This window comes from Candidozyma auris, chromosome 1 (genome assembly GCF_003013715.1).
Source record: "Candidozyma auris chromosome 1, complete sequence".
In the NCBI taxonomy this organism is placed as follows: Eukaryota; Fungi; Ascomycota; class Pichiomycetes; order Serinales; family Metschnikowiaceae; genus Candidozyma; species Candidozyma auris.
The window spans coordinates 1,215,475-1,236,492 of NC_072812.1; the positions used below are offsets into that span (position 1 = coordinate 1,215,475).

At 45.1% G+C, this 21,018-nt stretch overlaps 10 protein-coding genes and 1 non-coding gene across 11 annotated transcripts; 5 read left to right on the forward strand and 6 right to left on the reverse strand. All coding sequences in view use genetic code 12, as the record gives it.

Moving 5' to 3' along the window:
* Positions 1 to 82: 82 nt before the first annotated feature.
* ZCF29 (Zcf29p) lies at positions 83 to 2,962 on the reverse strand (the record flags this gene model as incomplete). Its single annotated transcript, XM_029034777.2, has 1 exon — positions 83 to 2,962. One exon carries the CDS (start codon positions 2,960 to 2,962, stop codon positions 83 to 85), a length of 2,880 nt encoding a protein of 959 aa, XP_028890019.2.
* Positions 2,963 to 5,969: 3,007 nt separating this feature from the next.
* Positions 5,970 to 8,171, forward strand: CJI96_0000553 (glucose-induced degradation complex subunit GID7; the record flags this gene model as incomplete). Its single annotated transcript, XM_029034778.2, has 1 exon — positions 5,970 to 8,171. One exon carries the CDS (start codon positions 5,970 to 5,972, stop codon positions 8,169 to 8,171), a length of 2,202 nt encoding a protein of 733 aa, XP_028890020.2.
* A 43-nt stretch (positions 8,172 to 8,214) lies between these two features.
* On the reverse strand, positions 8,215 to 9,855 carry PDI1 (protein disulfide isomerase PDI1; the record flags this gene model as incomplete). The annotated part of the gene is made up of 1 exon (XM_029034779.2): positions 8,215 to 9,855. The coding sequence occupies one exon, from the start codon at positions 9,853 to 9,855 to the stop codon at positions 8,215 to 8,217; it is 1,641 nt and encodes a 546-aa protein (XP_028890021.2).
* A 587-nt stretch (positions 9,856 to 10,442) lies between these two features.
* Positions 10,443 to 11,135, reverse strand: CJI96_0000555 (uncharacterized protein; the record flags this gene model as incomplete). Its single annotated transcript, XM_029034780.2, has 1 exon — positions 10,443 to 11,135. The coding sequence occupies one exon, from the start codon at positions 11,133 to 11,135 to the stop codon at positions 10,443 to 10,445; it is 693 nt and encodes a 230-aa protein (XP_028890022.1).
* Positions 11,136 to 12,345: 1,210 nt separating this feature from the next.
* On the forward strand, positions 12,346 to 13,791 carry CJI96_0000556 (uncharacterized protein; the record flags this gene model as incomplete). The annotated part of the gene is made up of 1 exon (XM_029034781.2): positions 12,346 to 13,791. One exon carries the CDS (start codon positions 12,346 to 12,348, stop codon positions 13,789 to 13,791), a length of 1,446 nt encoding a protein of 481 aa, XP_028890023.2.
* A 372-nt stretch (positions 13,792 to 14,163) lies between these two features.
* On the reverse strand, positions 14,164 to 15,804 carry CJI96_0000557 (uncharacterized protein; the record flags this gene model as incomplete). The annotated part of the gene is made up of 1 exon (XM_029034782.2): positions 14,164 to 15,804. One exon carries the CDS (start codon positions 15,802 to 15,804, stop codon positions 14,164 to 14,166), a length of 1,641 nt encoding a protein of 546 aa, XP_028890024.2.
* A 1,083-nt stretch (positions 15,805 to 16,887) lies between these two features.
* Positions 16,888 to 16,961, forward strand: CJI96_0000558. The gene has a single exon. It is a non-coding gene; the product is annotated as a tRNA-Ile (tRNA).
* A 51-nt stretch (positions 16,962 to 17,012) lies between these two features.
* FGR10 (Fgr10p) lies at positions 17,013 to 18,008 on the forward strand (the record flags this gene model as incomplete). The annotated part of the gene is made up of 1 exon (XM_029034783.1): positions 17,013 to 18,008. The coding sequence occupies one exon, from the start codon at positions 17,013 to 17,015 to the stop codon at positions 18,006 to 18,008; it is 996 nt and encodes a 331-aa protein (XP_028890025.1).
* Positions 18,009 to 18,069: 61 nt separating this feature from the next.
* RPL24A (60S ribosomal protein eL24) lies at positions 18,070 to 18,540 on the reverse strand (the record flags this gene model as incomplete). Its single annotated transcript, XM_029034784.1, has 1 exon — positions 18,070 to 18,540. One exon carries the CDS (start codon positions 18,538 to 18,540, stop codon positions 18,070 to 18,072), a length of 471 nt encoding a protein of 156 aa, XP_028890026.1.
* A 724-nt stretch (positions 18,541 to 19,264) lies between these two features.
* RPL30 (60S ribosomal protein eL30) lies at positions 19,265 to 19,691 on the forward strand (the record flags this gene model as incomplete). The annotated part of the gene is made up of 2 exons (XM_029034785.2): positions 19,265 to 19,267; positions 19,377 to 19,691. The coding sequence occupies 2 exons, from the start codon at positions 19,265 to 19,267 to the stop codon at positions 19,689 to 19,691; spliced, it is 318 nt and encodes a 105-aa protein (XP_028890027.1).
* A 74-nt stretch (positions 19,692 to 19,765) lies between these two features.
* On the reverse strand, positions 19,766 to 20,497 carry SPC34 (Spc34p; the record flags this gene model as incomplete). The annotated part of the gene is made up of 1 exon (XM_029034786.2): positions 19,766 to 20,497. The coding sequence occupies one exon, from the start codon at positions 20,495 to 20,497 to the stop codon at positions 19,766 to 19,768; it is 732 nt and encodes a 243-aa protein (XP_028890028.2).
* Positions 20,498 to 21,018: the final 521 nt, after the last annotated feature.

Below are 21,018 nucleotides of genomic sequence, written 5' to 3' on the forward strand. Positions count from 1 at the left end.
AACAATAAAAATTAAAATAAAAAGTCAAAGGCAAATAGCATCGCAAATAAATAAATAGTATTGAAGGGAAAACAATCTGATATCATGGGCCCAGCCTGATAATTTCTTCGAGATTCTGTGAGTCTAAAAAGCTCAAATTTTCTGGCGCAGTCTCTCCTGTCAAATCAATGTTATCGAATGCGGTATCCCAGTTGTCAAATATGAGGTGGTCAAAAGTTCCCAATCCGAAGTCGATCTCCATAGACGGTGGTGTACGTCCATATAGGTTGCTGATGGATCTATCTGGTTTTTCGGACATCATCAGCATCCATAAGTGATCAATTTCTTGAGACTGGTATGGTACATTGATGTTGATGTTTGGACCAACAGAAGGAAGTTTCGAGTTGTAGGTAACATTGAGTGGTGCCTCGTCGGCTGTATTCGGCAAAGTGACTTCCGTGTTGACAGTAGACGCACCGTCTGGCTGAACTTCATGCTGATCACTATTTGGATCTGGAGCCGTCGCCCTAGGATTTCTAACTTTTTCCAATGCACTTTGAAGAATCTCATTAAGATCTTCAAGCATCTCATTGGAAAATTTCATATAGCATTCCTTTCCCTTACTCCAGTTCAAGTAGAAATCAGTTCCGTTGAATGTTTGTCTTAAGACAGCTTGGGCTTTCACGCACCTCCAACTATAGTAGTACCTGCTACATAATGTGGACGATGTATCCGTGATGACCCTCAAGCACCTATAACCCAAATTATATGTCCGCTGAATGAGCTCGTAACGTGCTTTGTAATCCGGGTCTGTCAAAAGGCTGCTGTTGTGAGTTGGGAGGGCCTCAAAAAATAGCACCGAAAATCTTGCCCTTGCCATAATCGATGCAAGCACAATCATGCACTTATGAGCAAGAGTTTGAAATGACGGATATGTGATTAGATCAGTAGTACCCTCGAAAAACTTGGCGCTATTCTCGATAAAGTCCTCGCAGAATGGCATTGTATTGTACACTGCCACCACGATAACTTTCTTTAGATAGAAATAAGCCAAGTCAAAGTTATTCTTTTTCTCATAGTAATTAAACAAATGGAAATTGATACTAAGGAAAAAATAATTCGCTTGGAAGAATATTTTTGTTCTCCAGACATTAGCTCTTTTCTCTGCCAATGATTGCTCCTGTTTTATCGCGTCCTTGAAATCGGTCAACTCTTTGACAAAGTCGACCTCCAAGTCATTAAGTTTACTTGTCAAATTCGGCATAGGAATGGAGGGAATAGAGACAATAAACTGAATCGCATTGTTCAATGGGGTATAGCCTAATTCAAGTCTCGAGAACGTCTCTATGACGATCCTCTCGGCCTCTGGATTCCTCAAATTCTCATTTCCAGGTTTATGGTATGGAGGCTTCGTATCAAACAGATTTTTGCTTATGCATACTGGAGTACCGTTAGAGAGGGCACCGTTTAAGTCGAAGATTAACAAGTAGTACCAGATCTTCCTGCAAAGATTGTTGATTCTATCATTTCTAAGGGGATGCGCCTCAAAATTATCAGGATCACGATGTAAGCCTAAACTGATTGCCATGTTGACCAATAATGCGGTGTATGATTGCGAATGTGAGTCTTCTGGTACCTCGCCATTTTCCGGTGAGTACATGTAATATAGCTTGATGTACAACGCCAATTGAATTATCGGGAGTGAGCAGTATCGCAAAAAGCTGAATTGCTGCAAACAACCTTCGGCTATTCCTAAAATATCCATGTCAATTGGGTTTTCCATTAGATATCTCTCTATTTGAGCCTCTGGTGAAGGGTCGATCGAGTTGAGTTTGGCTTCATTTTCAGCTTGCTTATTGGAAAATAACGTCAAATACGCGAATCGAAGAAATAGAACAAGCATCCCTAGCTGTGGGAAGTCTGTCTTCTTCTCGACATTGAGCTTGTCGATCTTGACCTCTTCGTATGTTCTTGGCCCTAAAATTCGTTCCATATGATCGAGAAAATCCATCTCATCGACGAAAGGGAAGTATACCACGACTCTATCGAAGAAACGATCGAGCAAAAGCCAAATGACTTTTTTGTTTGGTAAGATTAACTCGATCTTGTCAAGAAGATGCAATGAAGAGTCGAGGCCCCCTTCGTACGAGGTGAGACCAATAGCCTTCGCTCTTTCGTTGATCCTCTCTTTGTATTTTTGCCTTTCTAGCGGGGTAGAACGCAAATCCTTCACCCACATATCATTGGAAACATCGCTTTTATAGATCTTGTCCTTGAATAGTTTATCTGATGGTTGAGCTTCACCCTGATCTAGATCCCTCATGAATTGTCTTTTCATTTGAACATTTCTGTACTGATATGGCAAGATACCGTTAATGGCATTGTCAATCTTTACTAGGGCAATCCAGCTAAGAGGACCATAGTGACGAGGAGAGCCCATACAGTGGTTGAAAAATGGCAGATAGCGGTTATGAAATGAAAACTCCTCGTTCTCCGATGCATATGGGTGGTATCCAACCAAGTACGAGAGGTCATCAGGCCTACCGCTCCATATTTGCGAGTCATCAGACGATTTGGACATCTTCACAGAATTCTCGAGCATGGAAATCTTGCGTTTAAGCATCTCCAACTCTGTCTGAACATCTGAAGGTGTCGACATGGAGCCATTGCGGTTGTCTTGATGGTTTAAGCTTACACCGTCCTGGTCCGGGGAGGTGATCAGCTTGGAGGAAACCGATGGGCTTTTCTTGATCTGGGGTCTTGTGTTGTTGTAAAAGCCATTCATAATTGTCTCAGCGTAGGTGGACTCATCCGAAGAGCGCCTGACTGGAGGAGAAGAAACAGAGGGTAAATCCTTTGGGTACTCGCAATTGGGATTGTTGTACTTGACACAGGTGCTGCACGGATTGCCCTTGTCGCATTTTGTTTTTCTTCGCTTGCAAAACGTGCAAACAGAGGAGTGTCTAGCTCTCCGCTGAGGCATGGTCCGGATGTAGCCTGGGAAGGGCCTCTTGTAGGTGTAGTTTCCAGGAGATGGAGGTGTGAGAAACAATGTGGAGGAGGTATAAAAAGGCAGCGAGGAAGTGAGTGCGCGAAGAGCCTAGCTTGGGAAGGTTAGCAGCAGGTGAGCGAGCAGTAAAGCAGGTTGGCAGGCAGGCAGGCAGGCAGGCAGACGAGGCCCTGAGTAGCGGTCCTCGTATTGTGCTTGGAGCTGGGGAGCAATAAATAATTGAGTGAAGGCGACCAATTGAAAAATTGTGAGGCGCCCTCAGTTGCAGCTAAAGGTTGTTGATGAATGAATAGATAATAATTTTAAAATAAAAAAAAAAATCAATGATTTAGTCGAGAAATCTCCTCTCCACGAGAACAGAGGAACTACTCCAGATATATAGTCAAACGGCGACAGTGGCAATGCCCATGCGGCACCAAGAGGTGCTTGACACACGTCTTGAGGCCTAAAAAAAAAGAAGTCTAGGGTGCGAAAAAAAAAGGCTGACTCCACGCATCGCTGCATGGCTTATTTTGGCACTGTTCCTTTTTCCTCCCACAATCATCCACAACCGTCCTTTGTGCTTGTTTCGTTCGCACCTCAATCCAGCGACCAGTGGCTCCATGCGGCTTGGTGTGACTAACCTCGAAACAAACCGGCCAACGCACAGATTTGCACGTAATCTGATGCCTACCCGAGCCGGTCCGTCGCCAATTGGTTTTCATCATTCTCAATGGCAAGTGCCTGCTTCGGGTTCCTAATCTCTCTGACCTTACCTGCCAGGGTTGCGGCCGCTCGTGTATTTTTTTTTTTACCTTTTCTTTTCGCACGCTGCGTGGCCTCAACAGATACGTCCTCGCCATGCACACCGCAGAGGTTAGCCTCGTATTCCATGGGTGCTAATTGAGGGAGCATGGGATGAATCTCTGCTGGAGGGCTCGTGGGGGGTGATGACGCATTGTTGGAAAGAACTGCTGTGTTTCGGTGACCAGGTGGTAACGCAGGGTCTAAACGTCGAAGAGCGATCTCGGCTCCGAGACTTTCTCTCCCTGGAGGGGGGAAGCATGCTCGCATACCTGGCTGGTCTGCTTGTTCCTCCCTTTGTTCCCGCACCGCTTCATATCTGTACCAGAAGGGCGCTTACCTAAGCGCACAGTAGCCCGGCAGCAGCACCCTACTTCTCTGCCACCTGATTTACCACCTCACCAAAGTACGTGCTACTGCCTCCCTTGCCGCTGCTTCTCCCCTCAGGCAAGATGACAAATTCGATTGAGCCCAGCTCCAAAATTGCCATAGTAATGCTGGCTTTGTGGTCAATGCTGAGCTCCTTATTACTTCTTCTCCAATTTCCCATTGCTGTGTGTCCGGGGCCTTTTCTGCTTCCCTGTCCCGATCCGAGAATCACCCTCTTGCCGCGCGCCCTCGCAGGATCTGGCAGTATGATTCACCAATGGCCAGGTAATAATTGTGGGCCAACCACTACTGTTGCTGCAACAATGACCATTTCGTTGAATTCCCCGGAGCCACTTTCGGAGCAAGATTTCATGGTCCAGCTCACGCTTCCAGCGCATGGTTCCGATTCATGTTCCCAACTCGGTTTGGGTGCGACCGTGATCCTCGTGCCGTTTTCTGCCAAATGTCGGGAGCGGCGCACCAGTCACACCGCTTTGCCTACTGGCAACCTCCAGGTCGGGGTCTTTCCTCGGCCACCCACAAGCCCTTGCCATTGCAACTGGCAGCCTCGTTTTCCCTGCCGCATAGTCTTCTAGAACTCCCCTTCCGGGCTGCTTCCCTCAACGGTTTCCCAATTGTGTTTGCCACCAACGCTCAATGTTTGTTTTTCACTACCGAGTTCTATCACCGAGAGTTCCGCCGAGCGGCTTCAGCACCAGCGGCCACGCGCGACGCCAACCCGAACCTAGGCCCCTTGGCCCGGCAGATGAAATTTAACAAGACCCTGGGAGCAACTTCAAACTACTCGTTGTCCCTCAGCCTGCTCACTACGTGAGTCAACTTGTCTCCACTGCTGCTGCCGAGACGAGAAATGTGAAGTGGTCCCAAGCCTCATGGCATAATCCTCGTAAATATTTTTTTTTTTTTTTTAGGTGCCTTCTCCACAGTGGATCGCTATTGGAAGACTTGTGCTGAAAGGCTGAGTTTTGAGTATTGACAAACTCAGTATTGTCAGGGTGGTTGCAGCCAAATCGCCACCTTTGTGCGGCACCTTTGAGCTCCACGTTTGCCTGTCTGGCGGCCACTTTGTCGCCTGTCTCTGGCAAATCTTGTCTCGATTTCGCAGCTATCGTATCAACAATGTGCCTCGTGCCCATTGACCAACCAGAGCTTTGATGTGAGGCGATTCGAAATTTAGAAAAGGTGGCGTATGGTTTCTAAGCACCGCATATCGAGATACGTCAGTAGTGTTCCATTTCTGTTCTGCCAAAACGCCGTTCCAATCGCTAGCCGTGTGTCCCCTCACCTTGACTACCAGTGTCCCTCGCGGCATTGTGCTTATCTTCTATTTTTTTGTTCTCTCAGCCTCCTTCTCCATGCCTCGTCAATTCTATCATAGTTCCACTGCTGCTGAGCCAGCCGCCTTCTAGAATCCTCACTTCCCTTCACTTTGCGCTCTCTAGCGTCTACTGGCTCTCCATTCTATTTTTTGCTTATTATTTACACAAACATAGCTGCATTCATGCGGCCCAGAATGGCTAACCACTAGGTTTGTCCATGCCTGCTTTCATTACTCATTTGCCCTTTTCGGATTCTTCCCACATGTCTGCTGCTGTCTAATACTAAGTTGCTCTCTCTCTCTCTCTCTCTCTTTTTTTTTTTTTTGGCCTGCGTTGCCCCTCCAACGGTCTGTCCAGTAGTTTCCCTCACTACTACTCTAGTTCCTTATGCTGGGACCGCCGATGCACGGGTGCGCGCCAGAGACTCCCCAGGGCTTCCCCATACTTCACCTCACACACTTGGAGGAAGCGACTTATTCAATATAAGCATGTCTCGCGACTTCCAGCTTCAGCTCATCCGCAAGACTTTGGAAGACTTGGGCCATGCTCCTGTTGCCGATTTGTTAGCCAAGCGCATTGCCGCTTCGGCCTCCACCTCAGCTTCGAACCAATCCGCCAAGGACGACCAGTCGAGTAGAATCGTTGCTGGTGACGAGCCCTACTCAGGGTCCCTGGGCTTCCTGTCGACTTTGGACGAACTCATCGGGGTTGGAAATTACAATGGGGTGATTGGGGCGTTTCAATCGTGCAATGACGAGTTTGATTTCGCCAATTCTCGCATCCAGATGACTCCAGCCCAGAAATCAACGTCCGTCTACTTAGTCCACAGATTTGCATTCTTGGAAAAAATTATTCTCAAGTCCTTCAGGCAATTGGAAGAAGCTGAAGCTGAAGGGCTCGTCAAGTTATTGCAAGTTGACCTAACACGGGCATTCAATGCAATTGACTCGTCTGCGAGAAGCCTGGCGGCAACCTCGAATATAACATCGTCTTTGTCCAGAGAAAATGAGGCCTCGCTATTTTTCTCCTTGTTGATGCAAACTCCTTTACCGGACGCCCTTGAACTGCAAATATTGACTCCCAGTGTCACATTGACTGAGCTCAAATATCACAAGCCACTTCCCCTTGACGCAGAAGCATTCATTGCCAGAGTGAGAAACATCCTTTCTCATCATTTGCACAGTATTTTGTCGTCAGGAAAGAATGATAAAGCATCGACGTCTTCTCTGTGGAGTTATCATGACATTCCTGCCAATTGCTTTGAGGATTTGATTCGTCACGCAACTCTACATAAATTGCTGAAGTCGATTTATTACCTACCCCCTAGAACGGAGCCTTATCTCACGGATAATTTGCCCATGTCTATGATCTTCCCGTCACCACTCAATCATTTGAGCAAAGATGATCTCCCCATACATCTCTTACATACGTTGTCGGATCACAGTGATGAAGTTTGGTATTCTAACTTCTCTCCCCTGGGTCGTTTCTTAGCAACGGGATCTTTGGACGGTACATGCAATATTTATGATGTCCAGAACGGTTTCTCTCTTCTTGCTGAATTGGATGCTAATGCTGAGGATCAGGAAAGCGCATTCGTAAGCGGATCCCATAAACCTGCTCTTGATAAGAAAAAGGGCATCATTTACTTTTGCTGGGAACCCCATGAAAGATACATTGTGACTTGTTGCCTTGATACAGTCATAAGGGTATGGCGTGTGGAGAACATCACCCAGAGCAAACGCATCACAAGGTCTATGGATGATACGAAACTCACCTCGTTGGTATCATGTTTCACTCTCGGTGAGCGTATGCGGACATGGCCATGTGAATTCTTGCCCTATAAAAAGAATGCTACGCCCCATTTCATTGTCGGCTCCCCGGATAAGGTTCTAAAGGTTTTCACCGTTGATGGTACTGAGGTTTTGGATTTTTACAGTGATGCTGATGAATGGCTGACCATACTTGATGATGAAACGCCTCTGTCAGCAACTCAGAATGTCACCAGCTTAACGGGTAGCTATATACGATCCGACCCTGACGTCCCTGCCTCATCGGGTAATGACCACACCAGTGGAACGAATGTTGATGACAGCAAAAGTTCTGCTGCGTCTCTGCAACAATTCAAACGCATAAACGACTTTGCGATCACCGCAAACGGTAAGGTCCTCATTACTGCGAATAACGATAAACAGGTTTTTTTTTATAGGATTCCAGACTTGTTTGATCCGGCAGCTACGACATCACGAATTGCCCTGTTGAGTCTCAATGGAAGATTAACATCGTGTACGGTGTCAGCTAACGACAGGTATATGTTGTTGAGTATAGCCCCCGAAGAATTGCAGTTGTGGGACATCTCACCATTGGAACGCTATGAGAAGCCGTTCTTAAAGCAGAAATTTGTCGGTCAAAGTCAAGCCACTTACATGGTGAGATCGTGTTTTGGATACCTTAATGTGCCAGAGAACAAGGAAGAGTTGATTCTAAGTGGAAGTGATGATGGTTATATCTACATTTGGAAATTAGAAACGGGCCAGCTTGTAACTCGAATCCGTGGACATCACGGTCTTTGCAATTCTGTTGCGTGGAACAGGTTCTACAAACCAACTGGTCAAGGTAAAGACTACGGCTTGTATTGGAGTTCTGCAGGAGACGATAAATTGGTCAAGATTTGGGGACCTAGGAATTCGTAAACTAGTGGAGTTTATTTTAGAGGTAATGGAAAATCAATATATCTTACAACTCGTCGTGCTCAGCCTTCTCTTTTGGAGCAACATCCTCTTCATCAGCCTCCTCCTCGATAATCTGCTTCTCAGCTTTCAATTTCTCACCATCGACTCCCAAGCCCTTCTTTTTGATGTAGGCCATCAAAGATTCCAAGTCTCTGCCGTCGGTGTAAAGGTGATGCTCTCTGATACCAGTCTTTGGGTCGACCTTACCATTGGCAGGATAGAAAATGAGAGTTGGGTAACCCTCGATCGGGATTGGCGTGTCAACATCATTCAATGTGTGGTCAATGTGTGCAATGACAACCTGAGAGTCGTCGTTCTTTGATTCGTAGATCTCAGCCAACTCCTCCCAAATTGGGGCCAACTTCTTGCAGTGACCGCACCATGGAGCATAATATTTGATGAAAACGTCTTTGCTGGTATCCTTGAGAACATCGTCGTAGTTGTGAGAGACTAACTTGACGACTGCTTGATTGGCGATCTCCTCTTCGGTTGGCAATGGCTCGGACTTGATGATTGGGTCCACCTTGCCGGCCAAGAAGTCCTCAACAAACTTCTCGATATCCTTGGTTGAGGGGCCGTTAGGGTGCTCCGTCTGGTCGAGACCGTACTTTCTGCTGTTCGAGTTGTCCTGAATAGCGAACAAAGGAACAATGTCAGGATTCATATTCAAGACTTCGGCATGACGACCGTATTGAGAAGCATCCAAACCAACAAAATTGATCTTACCAACGTACTTCTTACCCAAATCATTGAAGAACTTGTCAACTTTGGCTCTCTCGTCGATGTGAGAATAGAAGTAGTAACCCAAAGGCAAGGGGGAGGACATGTAAGTCAAATATGTCTCTCTGTTAATATCGCCAAAATATGGGACTTTAGCGTTGACAGAAAACTCGGTCAACTCCTCTTTGTTGATGTCACCAGAAAACACTCTGACGTCATCCAATTGATTGGGGTGGATCACCAAGTAGGCAGGCTCATTTAACTTCGACAAATCCGCGCTAACGGCCTTATCGAGCTTAGCAATTTCTGCATCATCTTCGATGGAGAAAAATGACATGGTTCTTCTCTTCTCGTTAGCCAACTCGCCGTAGGTCTCATTCAGAGCCTGGAATTTTTTGTGCAAGTTAGATGGGAACACCTGCACCATAAGAGGTTGATTCTCCTTCTTGGTAAGTTTGACGAACTCAGAGGCGTCCTCGACCAACTGAACGGGTGGAAGGGATTGTTTGATCATGTAGTTGGCGATTCCCTCGGCATCACGAGGACCATCGTAGTCGTCTGGCTGAACGAATGGGCCCCTCATGACCTTCATGGTTGGGTAGCCTCTGATGTCGTGCTTCTGACACAAGTCTTGCTCCTCGGTACAGTCCACCTGGGCCAATTTGATGTTGGGGTGGGACTCGTTCAACATGTCGGCAGCCTTGGAGAATTCGGGGCCCAACATCTTACAGTAGCCACACCATGGGGCAAAGAACTCAGTCAAGACCAATGGGTTTTCTTCAAGGAAACTCTTAAATTTCTTCTCTGTCAACTTGACAACAGCAGAATTTGGATCAGCGGAGGCCTCGCCGTCAGTTGGACCACTGGCAGAGACCACAGCAAGGAGGGTAGCAATAGCGGCGGTGGAAAATTTCCAAAACTTCATTTTCTATGAATTATGATTATATCAATACCTTCTGCAACTAAGTTTGACTTCTAGTGGGTACAGAAAGATCAAAGAATAAAGGAATTACTAAGCGCTTGCTAAAGCGCATTTGAAATCAATGGGGACCATTTTGACACCGTGTACCGAGAAGATGGCGGTCACGTGCACGCCTTAGAAAGTTCCATAGCGCGTTGCTTTGGTGCCGTTCCAATGGGCCAGGCGCAATAATATAAGCAATATAATATTCCATAATGCTGCCTGTAAGCTTCAGTGTTGAAATTTTGATCTCTGCATTCTACATTTATTAGCTGACTTGTGCTCTGGTTCTCTCCTATAGTGATTCAAGAATGATTTTGCAGCCGTGCACTCGAGAGATAACACCACGATTGTACTACCGTAAAGTGAAAGAAATGAATCTAGATTCAATGTTCATTATGAGTGGTCGCCAGGCTCACTGAAGAGGCAATAGGGTGAGTGCTTAAACTACTGCCAGCAACACGAGGTTTGTTTGCTTAATTCATAAGTACGAAGGGGTGTTTCCGAATTAGTGTGGTTGTCTAGAAGTATAGCGGGCTTCCCCTTTGCTCTTAATTGCCCAAGCTTATACCAAAGAACTCTCCCCAATTGCTCCAGGTGTCCATTTCAGTGTCGTAAATGTAGGCCATGGAGTGTCTTAACGAGGACTGCAAGTATTGTGGGTGGAAGTCATAAATGAACATAACGAGCGCCCAAACGAGCACTGCAAAATACTTCCAAGACTTATTGTAAATTTTGGCTTTAAACCTCCTTGTTTGAGATTCGGTCAAGTCCTTCCACAAGACATCCTCACCTCTAATTCTCAATTTGGGCTGGCGACAGTTCAAGAGAATATCAACAAGGATCTTACCCAAAGCCAATGTTACTCTCGAATAGCAGTATAAGGTAATTTGATGGGTGATGCCAGGGTTAAACACCCCAAAATGCTGAGAGTAAACAACCCAGCCACCAATGGCGCCGGCGATGAACTTAATAAGGCCAATGTTGTCACCCAAAAGCTTATCCTGCTTTAAGATACTCACGATTGTCTTGTACAAGAAGGCAAAGGAAGCCAAGACTATGGTGTGTTGTTTTGTAGCGTTCAAGACCTGCTTGAGACGTGGGCCCAAAGGGCCAGAGCGATATAACATGTTGATTACCAAGGCATGGGAGAACCTTAGCTTACCGCCATACACAATACCGTTTCTGGAGGACCGCAAGGCCTCAAGAAGTGGGCGATAGAGGGGGTTGGACAATATATTCATTCTGGCCGAGGGAGTAGGTGAAACTGACAAGCAATGTTATACGACGTTCGGTATGGAGAACTCAGCCCTCGAATGCGTGCGTTTGGAAGCAATATAGTATAAGAAGCCCTCTTTCTATCTAAATCGGAGGAATCGCAAATAGCCCACCTTGTAGAAGAAACTGGGACAAGATGGAAGCTGTAGATCTGGACGGTTTTATGTGGAGTAATTTTACGTGCACACAAATAAAGACACCGAAATGGGTGAGGGTTGGCACGATAGCCGAGGCGAGTCGGGACAAAGGAAGTGAAAGAAGGATCGACCTTTTAATGAAAATAAAAAGAAAGAAAAGAAAAGCCGTCGATGATCAATTTCTAGTAAACAAAGCCTACGTATGTGAGCAGCAAAATTGTAGGTTTCCTTCTTTCTTTTTTCACGTCAAAGCTGTTTGTAAAAGTATTGTATGGCTTCGTAGTGGTGTCTGAGTTTCAGCTACCTAGTTACATTTTTCTCACAGATGCCAGTTTTACGTAGATTTCGCAGAAGTCTTCCTCTAGACGATCAGTATAAAAGGAACTCTCAATTGAATGATGAAAAAAAGAGTGAGTATGGATTGAGCAATTTTTTAAAGCCTTTGTTTTGAGGAAAAAATTCTTTCCTTTTTTTTTTAACCCATTTGAATCCTACTTAGGTTACGACTGCCTCGCTTGGCATCCCCAGCGGGCTTTCTCGCAGTCACTTTTGGCGCGCCAGGGGTTTTTCTCAACCAACTTGGTGCACTTTCCTGCTCATTTTCCAGTCCTGCCGCCTCTTGGTCTGGCGTTCGTGCGAAACGTCCATAATTTTTTTTTTTTTTTCGTCCTCTACTCACTGCATCGCTCTACCTTTCTTCACTTTCCTAGTTCGTGCTACTACTAGAAAAAGTGCTGGTATTTGAACCACAGGCTCACTGCATTCGTGTCCAATAGCTGTTGTCTAAAATTCTTTGCTGACTGCAAGCTATAGTTTCTTTATAAGAGTCTGTATCATCGTGATTGCCACTTCATTTTTCCTTCGTCGCTAGTACAGATTTTTTTTCACAGGTCTCATAGGCTCGTTTGAACAAAAAGTTAGACAAAAGAAGTTATCTTCAACGGCTTGCAAACCCTGAGACGCCAAAATTTTCAACAACCTTCATAACTTTTGAAACACCTCATATCTTCATCAACCTCGGGAATCGTAATTAGGCAAGATGTCATACGCTAACGTTGCTGCAAACGGATCCAGTCCTAAACCAGACCAGGCGTCAGAAACCTCCAGGGCCTCATCGACGTCGGCACCAGCTTCCACTACCGAAAATGCATCTTCAGCGCCAGCTTCTGAGAAAAACACCGCTGAAACCACTCATGACGATGATGCTTCTCCAAAAGCCCAATCGTCTAGTGCCGCCATCGCTACTCCTAACGTCTGCAAGAAGGAAAAGAAGCCTTTGGCCCCAGCACCTGTACCAGCGAAGTCTGCTTGGGGTGCCTCACTGACTCATACCACGCCTGCTGTTGACGAGCAGAAATGGCCCACTCCTGACAAAGCTCCAGCAGTTCCAGTGGCCCAGCCAGCTAACAAAGCTGCCTCTAAGTTCATAAGGCCCAACAAATGGGTTCCAATCAACGCGAAGGTGGTTTTGCCTTCCCCCAGAAGTCAGACTAGCGGTGCTGGTCAGCAAAAATCAAGAAGAAAGAACAAGGCCAACCGTAAGAAGGTGGGCCCTGCTGCCGCGTCTGAATACTCTACTCATGAAGCATCATCTGTAAAAAATCATGAGAAGGCAAAGGGCGACAGCATATCGGACGAGGGTCATGAAACAAATGAAACCTTTAAAGAGCTGGACGACGCTCAACATGACCAAGAATCGACGAACCTTGATCAGCAAGACAAAAAGAAGACTGCCACCGTATCCAGCCAAAACCATCCTCAATCGCAATCTCACAAGGCGGGCAGAAAGTTCAACCCTCAATCTGGACCTGTCCCAAATGGCAAGGGCCATCAAGGTCGCCAACAACAAAACGGGTATTATCAGTCCTATGGACAAACCCAAGGATTAAACTCCAACTCCAATGGACAAAGACCATTCCGCCCTAACAATTCTGGCCAGTACAGGAGAAACAACAGTGCTGGAAACCTTCATAATGCATACCCTAATGGGTACCCTGCTCCTATGGGCATGCCATTTGTTCCTCACATTCCTCACCACCCTATGCCCCAGGGATTCATGCCAGGCATGCCATATGGTGTTCCTATGCCTATTCAAATTCCCCCACCAATTAGTCCTAAACAGGAACCATCCCAAGCTTTGACTCAGCAAATCGACTACTATTTCTCGCTCGAGAACTTGCTCAGAGATATTTTCTTAAGAAAACACATGGGCACTGAAGGTTGGATTGATTTGGATTTAATTCTTGGGTTCAAGAGAGTGAAGATTATTACTAACGGTATCATGAATGCGATCGAAACTGCTGATGAAAAGGAGAAGGCAGACAAATTGGACAAGACCATATTGGCTGCCGTGCAAAGATGCAACAATGTTGAAATTGGTTACTTGAATGGCAAGGACAGCAACAACGCTACTGCTACTGAAGTTCAGTTGAGAGTGAAGAATAACTTTGAACACTGGCTTTTACCCGACAACATTCAGGTATAATGACCCTGACAGTAGGAAAGGTTTATGAGTTTTAAGTTTCGTCTCTTGAGTATCTTATCCATCCGTTGCATATCATTATACACTTCGATGCATCCTCGATGAAGCGGAATGGTAGGTCAAAAATCCTCAACATCATGATCTGCTAAAGTCATCGCATTCCTCCCATGATTCAACTTCAAGAAGCTACTATTGATTAGCAAACTAAAAGGCAACAGTATTGCACCTTTCATTTTGTCAAGATGCAGATGTCAATTGATTCTCTATAAAATTATCTGATAGAGCTCCGCCATCAGTGCAGAGATCGAGACTACACTTGCAGTCACTGTTCGTATCGCATACTCGACTTATTTACATAATTAGGATGGCCAAATATCACGCAGTTGTCTCATTAGAATACGAGCTCTTTTCCTCAGACGTGCACGACTGAACATCAAGACTTTTGATGATGAAGTCTTCAGCCACAGCACCATCCAAGTAGTCAAGGTCTTCTTGAGGAATGATCCAAGGCCAAACGTACTTGGCACAAAGGGCAAAGAAAACCAAGACAGCAGGAAAGCCAATGGCCCCTCTAGTAAGGGTAATTGCAATCTCGGCACCACTTGCAATGAGCTGAAGAATAAGATAGACATAAAACCATTTCCGTTTCTCCTTCGGAATGGAGTGCATTTCCTTGAAATATTGAGGACAATGTGGGTCATGACGAATGTAATCCTCATCAATAAAAATGAATCTTATCCTGTTTGTAATTATATTGCCATGCAATCCACTAATTCCCATTATAAAGAATAAGCCTGCCAATATGGCTTGCGGTATAAGACCCAACACCACCAAAAGGGGCCCCGACATCATCACGAAAGTGGCAGCCCCTTGAGCCGTATTTGTAAATCTCTGCTCAACGACAGATTCAGGTCTGCCTGTCTTGAAATCTTCGACAACTAAAGAGGAAGTGTGTAGGGGAGCTTGTGGGATAAGGCCATTGGGAGCAGGGAAGCCTAAGATCCCGGCAAGGCCGGTTGTCAAACCTAATAGCATGAAGTCCCAATGAAAAGAAGCTGGCTTCTTCAAAGGAAAGTCTTTCAGTTGACACATCAATGAAGAAACGTTGTGGTCAAAGTAGAACAAAAATGTGAGAAGGATAGCAAATGGTATAGCAAAGAACATGTCACCCACAGAAATATTTTTGCCGGGCCAAAAGTGAATAAACCAGCCATGTTCTCGACCAAGCGCTGAGCTGCTAGATGTCGGCTGAAATGCACGAGTAGTCGGTAATCGAGCAAGCTCTACGTCATCCAAATACCCACCAAAGTGAATGAAACCGGTGAAGAAGATCACAGCCAAGGGAACACCGTAGTCCACAAAAAGCTTTCTGAATGGAGGCTTAAAATAATGAAGGTTTGTGCCAAACACAACTGAGCCAAGACCAAACAATACCATGAGTAAGGCCACCATGACTGAGCAGAAGCCTGAGGCAGGACCCGATTCTGTAAACTGGTTACTTAAGATAGCGACAGCTTTTTGACAATAAATAACGCAAATAAAAAACCCGAAAACTTCACAAGAGAAGTTGGATATAATCTTCAAGTAGGTGACCCAGTTGAGGATGGCGATGGCGAAGTGCATCACCATGGACCATAGATATATCCAACACATAAAGGGGAAATACGGAGTACCTCTGTCCTTGATGATATCGTACACCGTATAACTGAAAATAGCAATAGGCCCAGTCACTCCGACAATACATAAAGGCTGGCCCGAGAAAAGACCAAATACGACTCCGGCTATAGCAGAGCTTATTAGCACTTCGTTTACCCCGTAAGCATTATTCGTTCTGTCAAACATATCTTGAGCAAAAGCTATTGCCGGTAGAAGATTTGTAAAAAAAATGTAAACCACCGAGGGAATCACTCTGTAGTTGTAGGCATCTGTGATATCAGATGGATAGACTGAGATGCGGGCTCTCAAATCGTTGAGGATCCCTCTGCCTAGTTTAGGGTTCGGAATACGCCATTTCATGGTGCATGCGATGCTTGAATGTGTGCTCTAGGGTCTATTCTAAAGAAATAGTAGTCTATAACGAGTATCTAATGGCGGAAATGCTCTTCCCATCCTTGCAGCAACATTATCAGAAATCTCTGCAGGAGCCTGTCGGTATGCACCTGATTTCTCGGTTCTCCCATGGGAAACCTTCAAAGAAATTTAAAAGAAAAGGGGTGGGAAAAGTACACTAGTTGTCAAATATAAAATTTCATTTGAATGACTCCAAAGTTACGTCTTCTTCAAAGAATCTGTGTTCGTTAGCCGAGATCAATCATCTAACGTTCTCACGCACTGTATGTGTATTTCTTCTTTTCGGCAAGCCAGCCACGAGCCCCGAGCAAGATCATGTCGAGTCTTACATTAAGAGAAGCTGGGACTACGTGACCTAGGTATTGAGGAACAAGCAAGCATTGATAAGAAGTCTATTATGAATATAGATTTTAAGAACAGGGAGCAATGACTACCGAGGTTACAAAGTCATAGAGCGAGAAGAATCACAAAAGCCTGCCTGGCCTCCGCTCACTGGAAACCCGTTTTTGTCCACTGCAGTATAGTGCATTAAAAGCTGAGGATTTCTATTTTTTGTTCTTTTGACACTAATGATGAAAATTTTTTCTGTTGAATACATTGATTGAGGGTCGCTAAGGTCAAGATGTTAACATCTCTTCCTTAGCCTTAAACCTATACAAAATTATATAGCAAAACCCCCCCTCAGATCTGCGTAAGCTCCGAGCGTCCACATAGCATGCTACGCAAACCAGTTCCGCACACAACCCATTGGGGGACCAAAGAGCCAACCAGAAACTTACCCAGGAAGCCAGCGCTTCTGTCATCGTCCCATAGGAGTCGTAAGACCGAGAGCCTGATCTAACTCGAGAGTCAGAAGAGGCTCAAGTGGGAGATGTTCTGAACGTAAATTTTTTTAAAGCTTCAGTTGGTAAGAACAATTGTTTTGCAAAACTATCACCAGAAAATCAGATAATCAAGATGATTGAGGTGATTTCATGGCTGTATTGACCTGCATATGAATTATACTTTTTCCCCCGTTTCGCAGAGCTTGGTCCCTTGGCCCAGTTGGTTAAGGCGTGGTGCTAATAACGCCAAGATCAGCAGTTCGATCCTGCTAGGGACCAATTTTTTTTATGCATCTTCTTTTTGTTGCAATTGCTGAACACTAACAGTAGATGGCCTTTTTGGTAATCCATGTTGGCGCAGGAAATCATCCAGAGTCCCAAAAAGAGGATTATAAGCGTCTTCTAAGGACTGCCCTTCGCTCTCGATCGTTTGTTCAAAGTAGCGCTATCATTGAGAGATCACCACTCACAAACACAGGCTACGGCTCTTCTTTGGATAGGTTTGGGAAGGCGTCTTGTGATTGCACGTTGGTGCAGTCCACTGATGGAGCTGTTGATGTTCTATCGCTCCTAGGCGTGGATGATAAAACGTCACCCACAAGGGAATGTGTTCAGGTGAAGAAGAAAATTGACGATGAATTCTCGTCTGTTGATAAGCTCGGTCTACTGAAACCCACAGTTCTCCAATACGAGAAGATTAGGGACCAATTCGGTACTGGCGAGAGTTCCTCCTTGGTTCTGTCCAACTCAAAGGCATTGTATGAGAAGTACAAGAACTTAACCAGTGCGCCTATAGAGTCAATTCAGGACACCATTGGTGTGCTTCACTGGGACAAAAAATTGTCCATGGCAACATCATCAGGAGGAACGTTCTTGAAATTTCCTGGACGAGTTAGCTGTGCTGGAATATATGGCAGCGGCATAGCTCATATAGAGATGGAAAACTTATCCATAAGTTGCATGTGTTCTGGGAACGGAGACGATATTATCAAGATTAGGCTAGCTAGTATTGTCGCAGATAACCTTTTGCAATCACACAAGAAAGAGAAGTGGCCGGAATACCCAAAGGTCATAGTTGACAGCATTATAGAACAGAGTAGGCACGCCAGTCTATCTGGACTCAATGATAAGAGCGAGCCAATTATATACGTTGGTGTGCTAGCTGTGATCCGGATTGGAGAAAGAGCTACGTTGATATACTGCCATAGCACTGAGTCGTTTTACTTTGGCTTTCTGAACTTTAAAGGCGAACGAGAAATCGTCTTGAGCAGGCAGCTAGATAAGTCACACATAGGAAGTTTCGTAAGCGGACAATACAAATTATGATCTACATCTCCATGGTCTTGATGAAACCGTTTATATTAGCATTTAAGTTACAGAGTTACACTTAACGAGAGGTGGCGTGGACCTTCTGGAAAGCACCCTTCTGCTGGGCCTTGGAGACCTTACCCTGAGCACCCTGGGCAGCAGACTTGGCAGCCTGCTCCTTTCTCTCGGCCTTTCTGAGCTTAGCAACCTCCTTAGCCTTCTTCAATCTCTCCTCTCTGGTAGCCTTTCTCTCAGCTGGCTTCTGGTTTCTCTTCTCTCTGATCTGCTCCAAAGAAGCACCAACAATAGGTCTCTGGTGCTTCACGGTTCTTCTGGTTCTCTTCTTAGAAGTCTCCTCAGAGATACCCTTCTTGTGGTGTCTTCTGTACAAGACAGTCCAAGCAATTCTTCTTGGGTTCTTTCTCTGGTGGAACAAAGAGGCAGACTTGGAGGACTGGAATCTGAAAATCTTGGAGTCACCTCTGACGAACAAGGTACCTCTACCTGGGTAAATCTTGGAACCTGAGAAGGAGTCGATTTCGATCTTCATTTTACTAGCCTGTTAGTAATTGTTTATTGTTGGTAAAAGGTTGCAATGGATCTTCCAACGCCTTTGAACTCCGTATAATCTTTTCTTCGATGTTTGGACGAGCGCTTTGGATTAATCTATGGCAACTTCCAGAGGGTCGGTACGTACCAAGTCTGTGGTTAAGGTAGAAAAGAGAGTGAGATTTGAAAACGAAAAATTTTACATGTTGGAGGCTCCGGGGCGTGTGCAGGTCGCACTCAAGGTCTCCAATGGGTAATAAGCTTTAGCGTGGTTGCAAAGTAGTCACGTGGAATTCATAGGAGCCGTAAAGATTTCAGATTGAAAATTGCTTGTCTTTTTGGGTCAGCATTTAATAGAGAACTTTCAAGCTCGTATTCGAGTTATAGCTTTTTTTTGAAGCTGATCTTTCTTCATGATTGTGTCAATATGGCTGCCAATCCAGCGTTTGGTGGCAGCTTAAGTTGTCTACAACATCTCGCTCACAAATGTTTCGTTGCTTCGATGCAATTTAATACCATACTACATCTGTCTCCTTATATGTTCTTCATACTTGCAGTTATTGACGTTGGTGCCGTAGCTGTCCTCCGGCACGTGATCAGAGTGACTGCGAAAGTGCCTCTCACTACCAGGTACCCTCTGCGCACAAATTTTCAGTACTTTATTTTTCTCACACCCTTTTCTTTCTCATCTTCAGAGACCGGAGTGAAACAACAAATACACAGAGATGGTCAGTATATTTTGCAACATCAGATTTCAGGATGCCTCAGTAGCGCTGGCGTGAACGGGATTGATGAAGTTCTGATACATTTTCACCAACATATTACTAACATGGAAAGGCCCCAAAAAGTAAGAACACTGACAACGTCAACGCCAAGTTGGGCTTGGTTATGAAGTCCGGTAAGTACACCTTGGGCTACAAGTCTACCGTCAAGGCCTTGAGAGCCGGTAAGGCTAAATTGATCATCATTGCTGGTAACACCCCAGTCTTGAGAAAGTCTGAGTTGGAATACTACGCTATGTTGTCGAAGACCCAGGTTTACTACTTCGCTGGTGGTAACAACGAGTTGGGTACCGTCTGCGGTAAGTTGTTCAGAGTCGGTACCATGGCCATTTTGGACGTTGGTGACTCTGACATTTTGTCTGCTATCTAATTACACCGTGTAATATAGTTGGTTTGATATTTTACATGTAGCAATAGTAAACTTAGCTCTGATTCTCTTTTAAATTATGCTTGGATTGCCTCAAGGTCTTCCTCAAGATCTTTGATGAGGTCCTCCTCTTGTCTTATCAAGTCGTCCACATCGCGCCCCGGTGACCCAAACTCGAAGACGCTTTCCCCATGTGCACCAAGGTCTTCTTTTTGTTTCCGAACATCATCTTCTAGCTTCCTCGTTTCTTCCAAAAGCGTGAAATACTCACGCCTTATCCTTTCAAGCCTCTCGCTGACATCAGTGTCACTCACTATGTTAGGATGCTTCAGTACCACATCACTGGTACTTTTAAAAATGATATCAAAATCCTCAGATTCCAAAACCGCCGTCGAAATGAGCTTATATTGACTCAACACCTTCCTTTTCGTTGGCGAAGACATCGATTCGAATGGTGTATCGTCTTCAGTTACATCGACGAGACGTGGTACCCGTACCACTGCCCCAGAATCATTCTCCTCGAACTCTTCAAATACACTTTTTCCGTCAATCCTTCGAGGTTGCAAATCAACAAGCATTTCAACACCACTCCCCTCGTCCTTTTGCCGTAGCGTCAGGCTTCCAAGGCCATTGCCTTTGACTATCTTGTAGACACTCAGCTCTGCTTCCGACGGATCGCGTATTAGTGAAGTGACATCTGGCTTGTTTATTATAGCATTGGTGAAAATCCCAGGCGGACCGAAATCTAGTTTATTCATAGTATCACACAGAGCCTCTATAGAGGCTAATATGTCGCCTAATCGAGTCATTGTGTGGGCTCTGTTCTTCTGTACGTGTTGTTGGAAAGAGTTGTTTACCTTTCTATGTACACCACTCTGCGAGGTGGATTGTACATCAAACTGGATCGTGATCCATATAGATAAAAAGGAAAGAAAAAAAAAAAAAAAGTCTTCTTAGGAGAAGAAAAGGATAAAAGTGGCTTTGAAAAATATTATCGTTGTCGAGGAAATGGGGGTCTTCTCCCATCCATGATGGACTGTGAACTACCAATATCGGAGAAATGTGACGACATAGCGCCATAATAAAGCTCATGGTTAATACCTCATATGAAAGTAGTTGACAGATACAGTCTGCTCGTCTTCTTTACATTGTCCTGTTGCCTTTCCTCATTCTCATTACCCTTCTCGACTTTCCTTATTTTGCAGCCGCAGTGGAAGACTACCACTTAGTTAAGTCCAAATTAATTTGCCCAGAGATCTCATTTTTTAGACATTCATTATAATCATTCATGAAATCAGAAACCAAGACTCCATTTCCTTCAGCTACATAA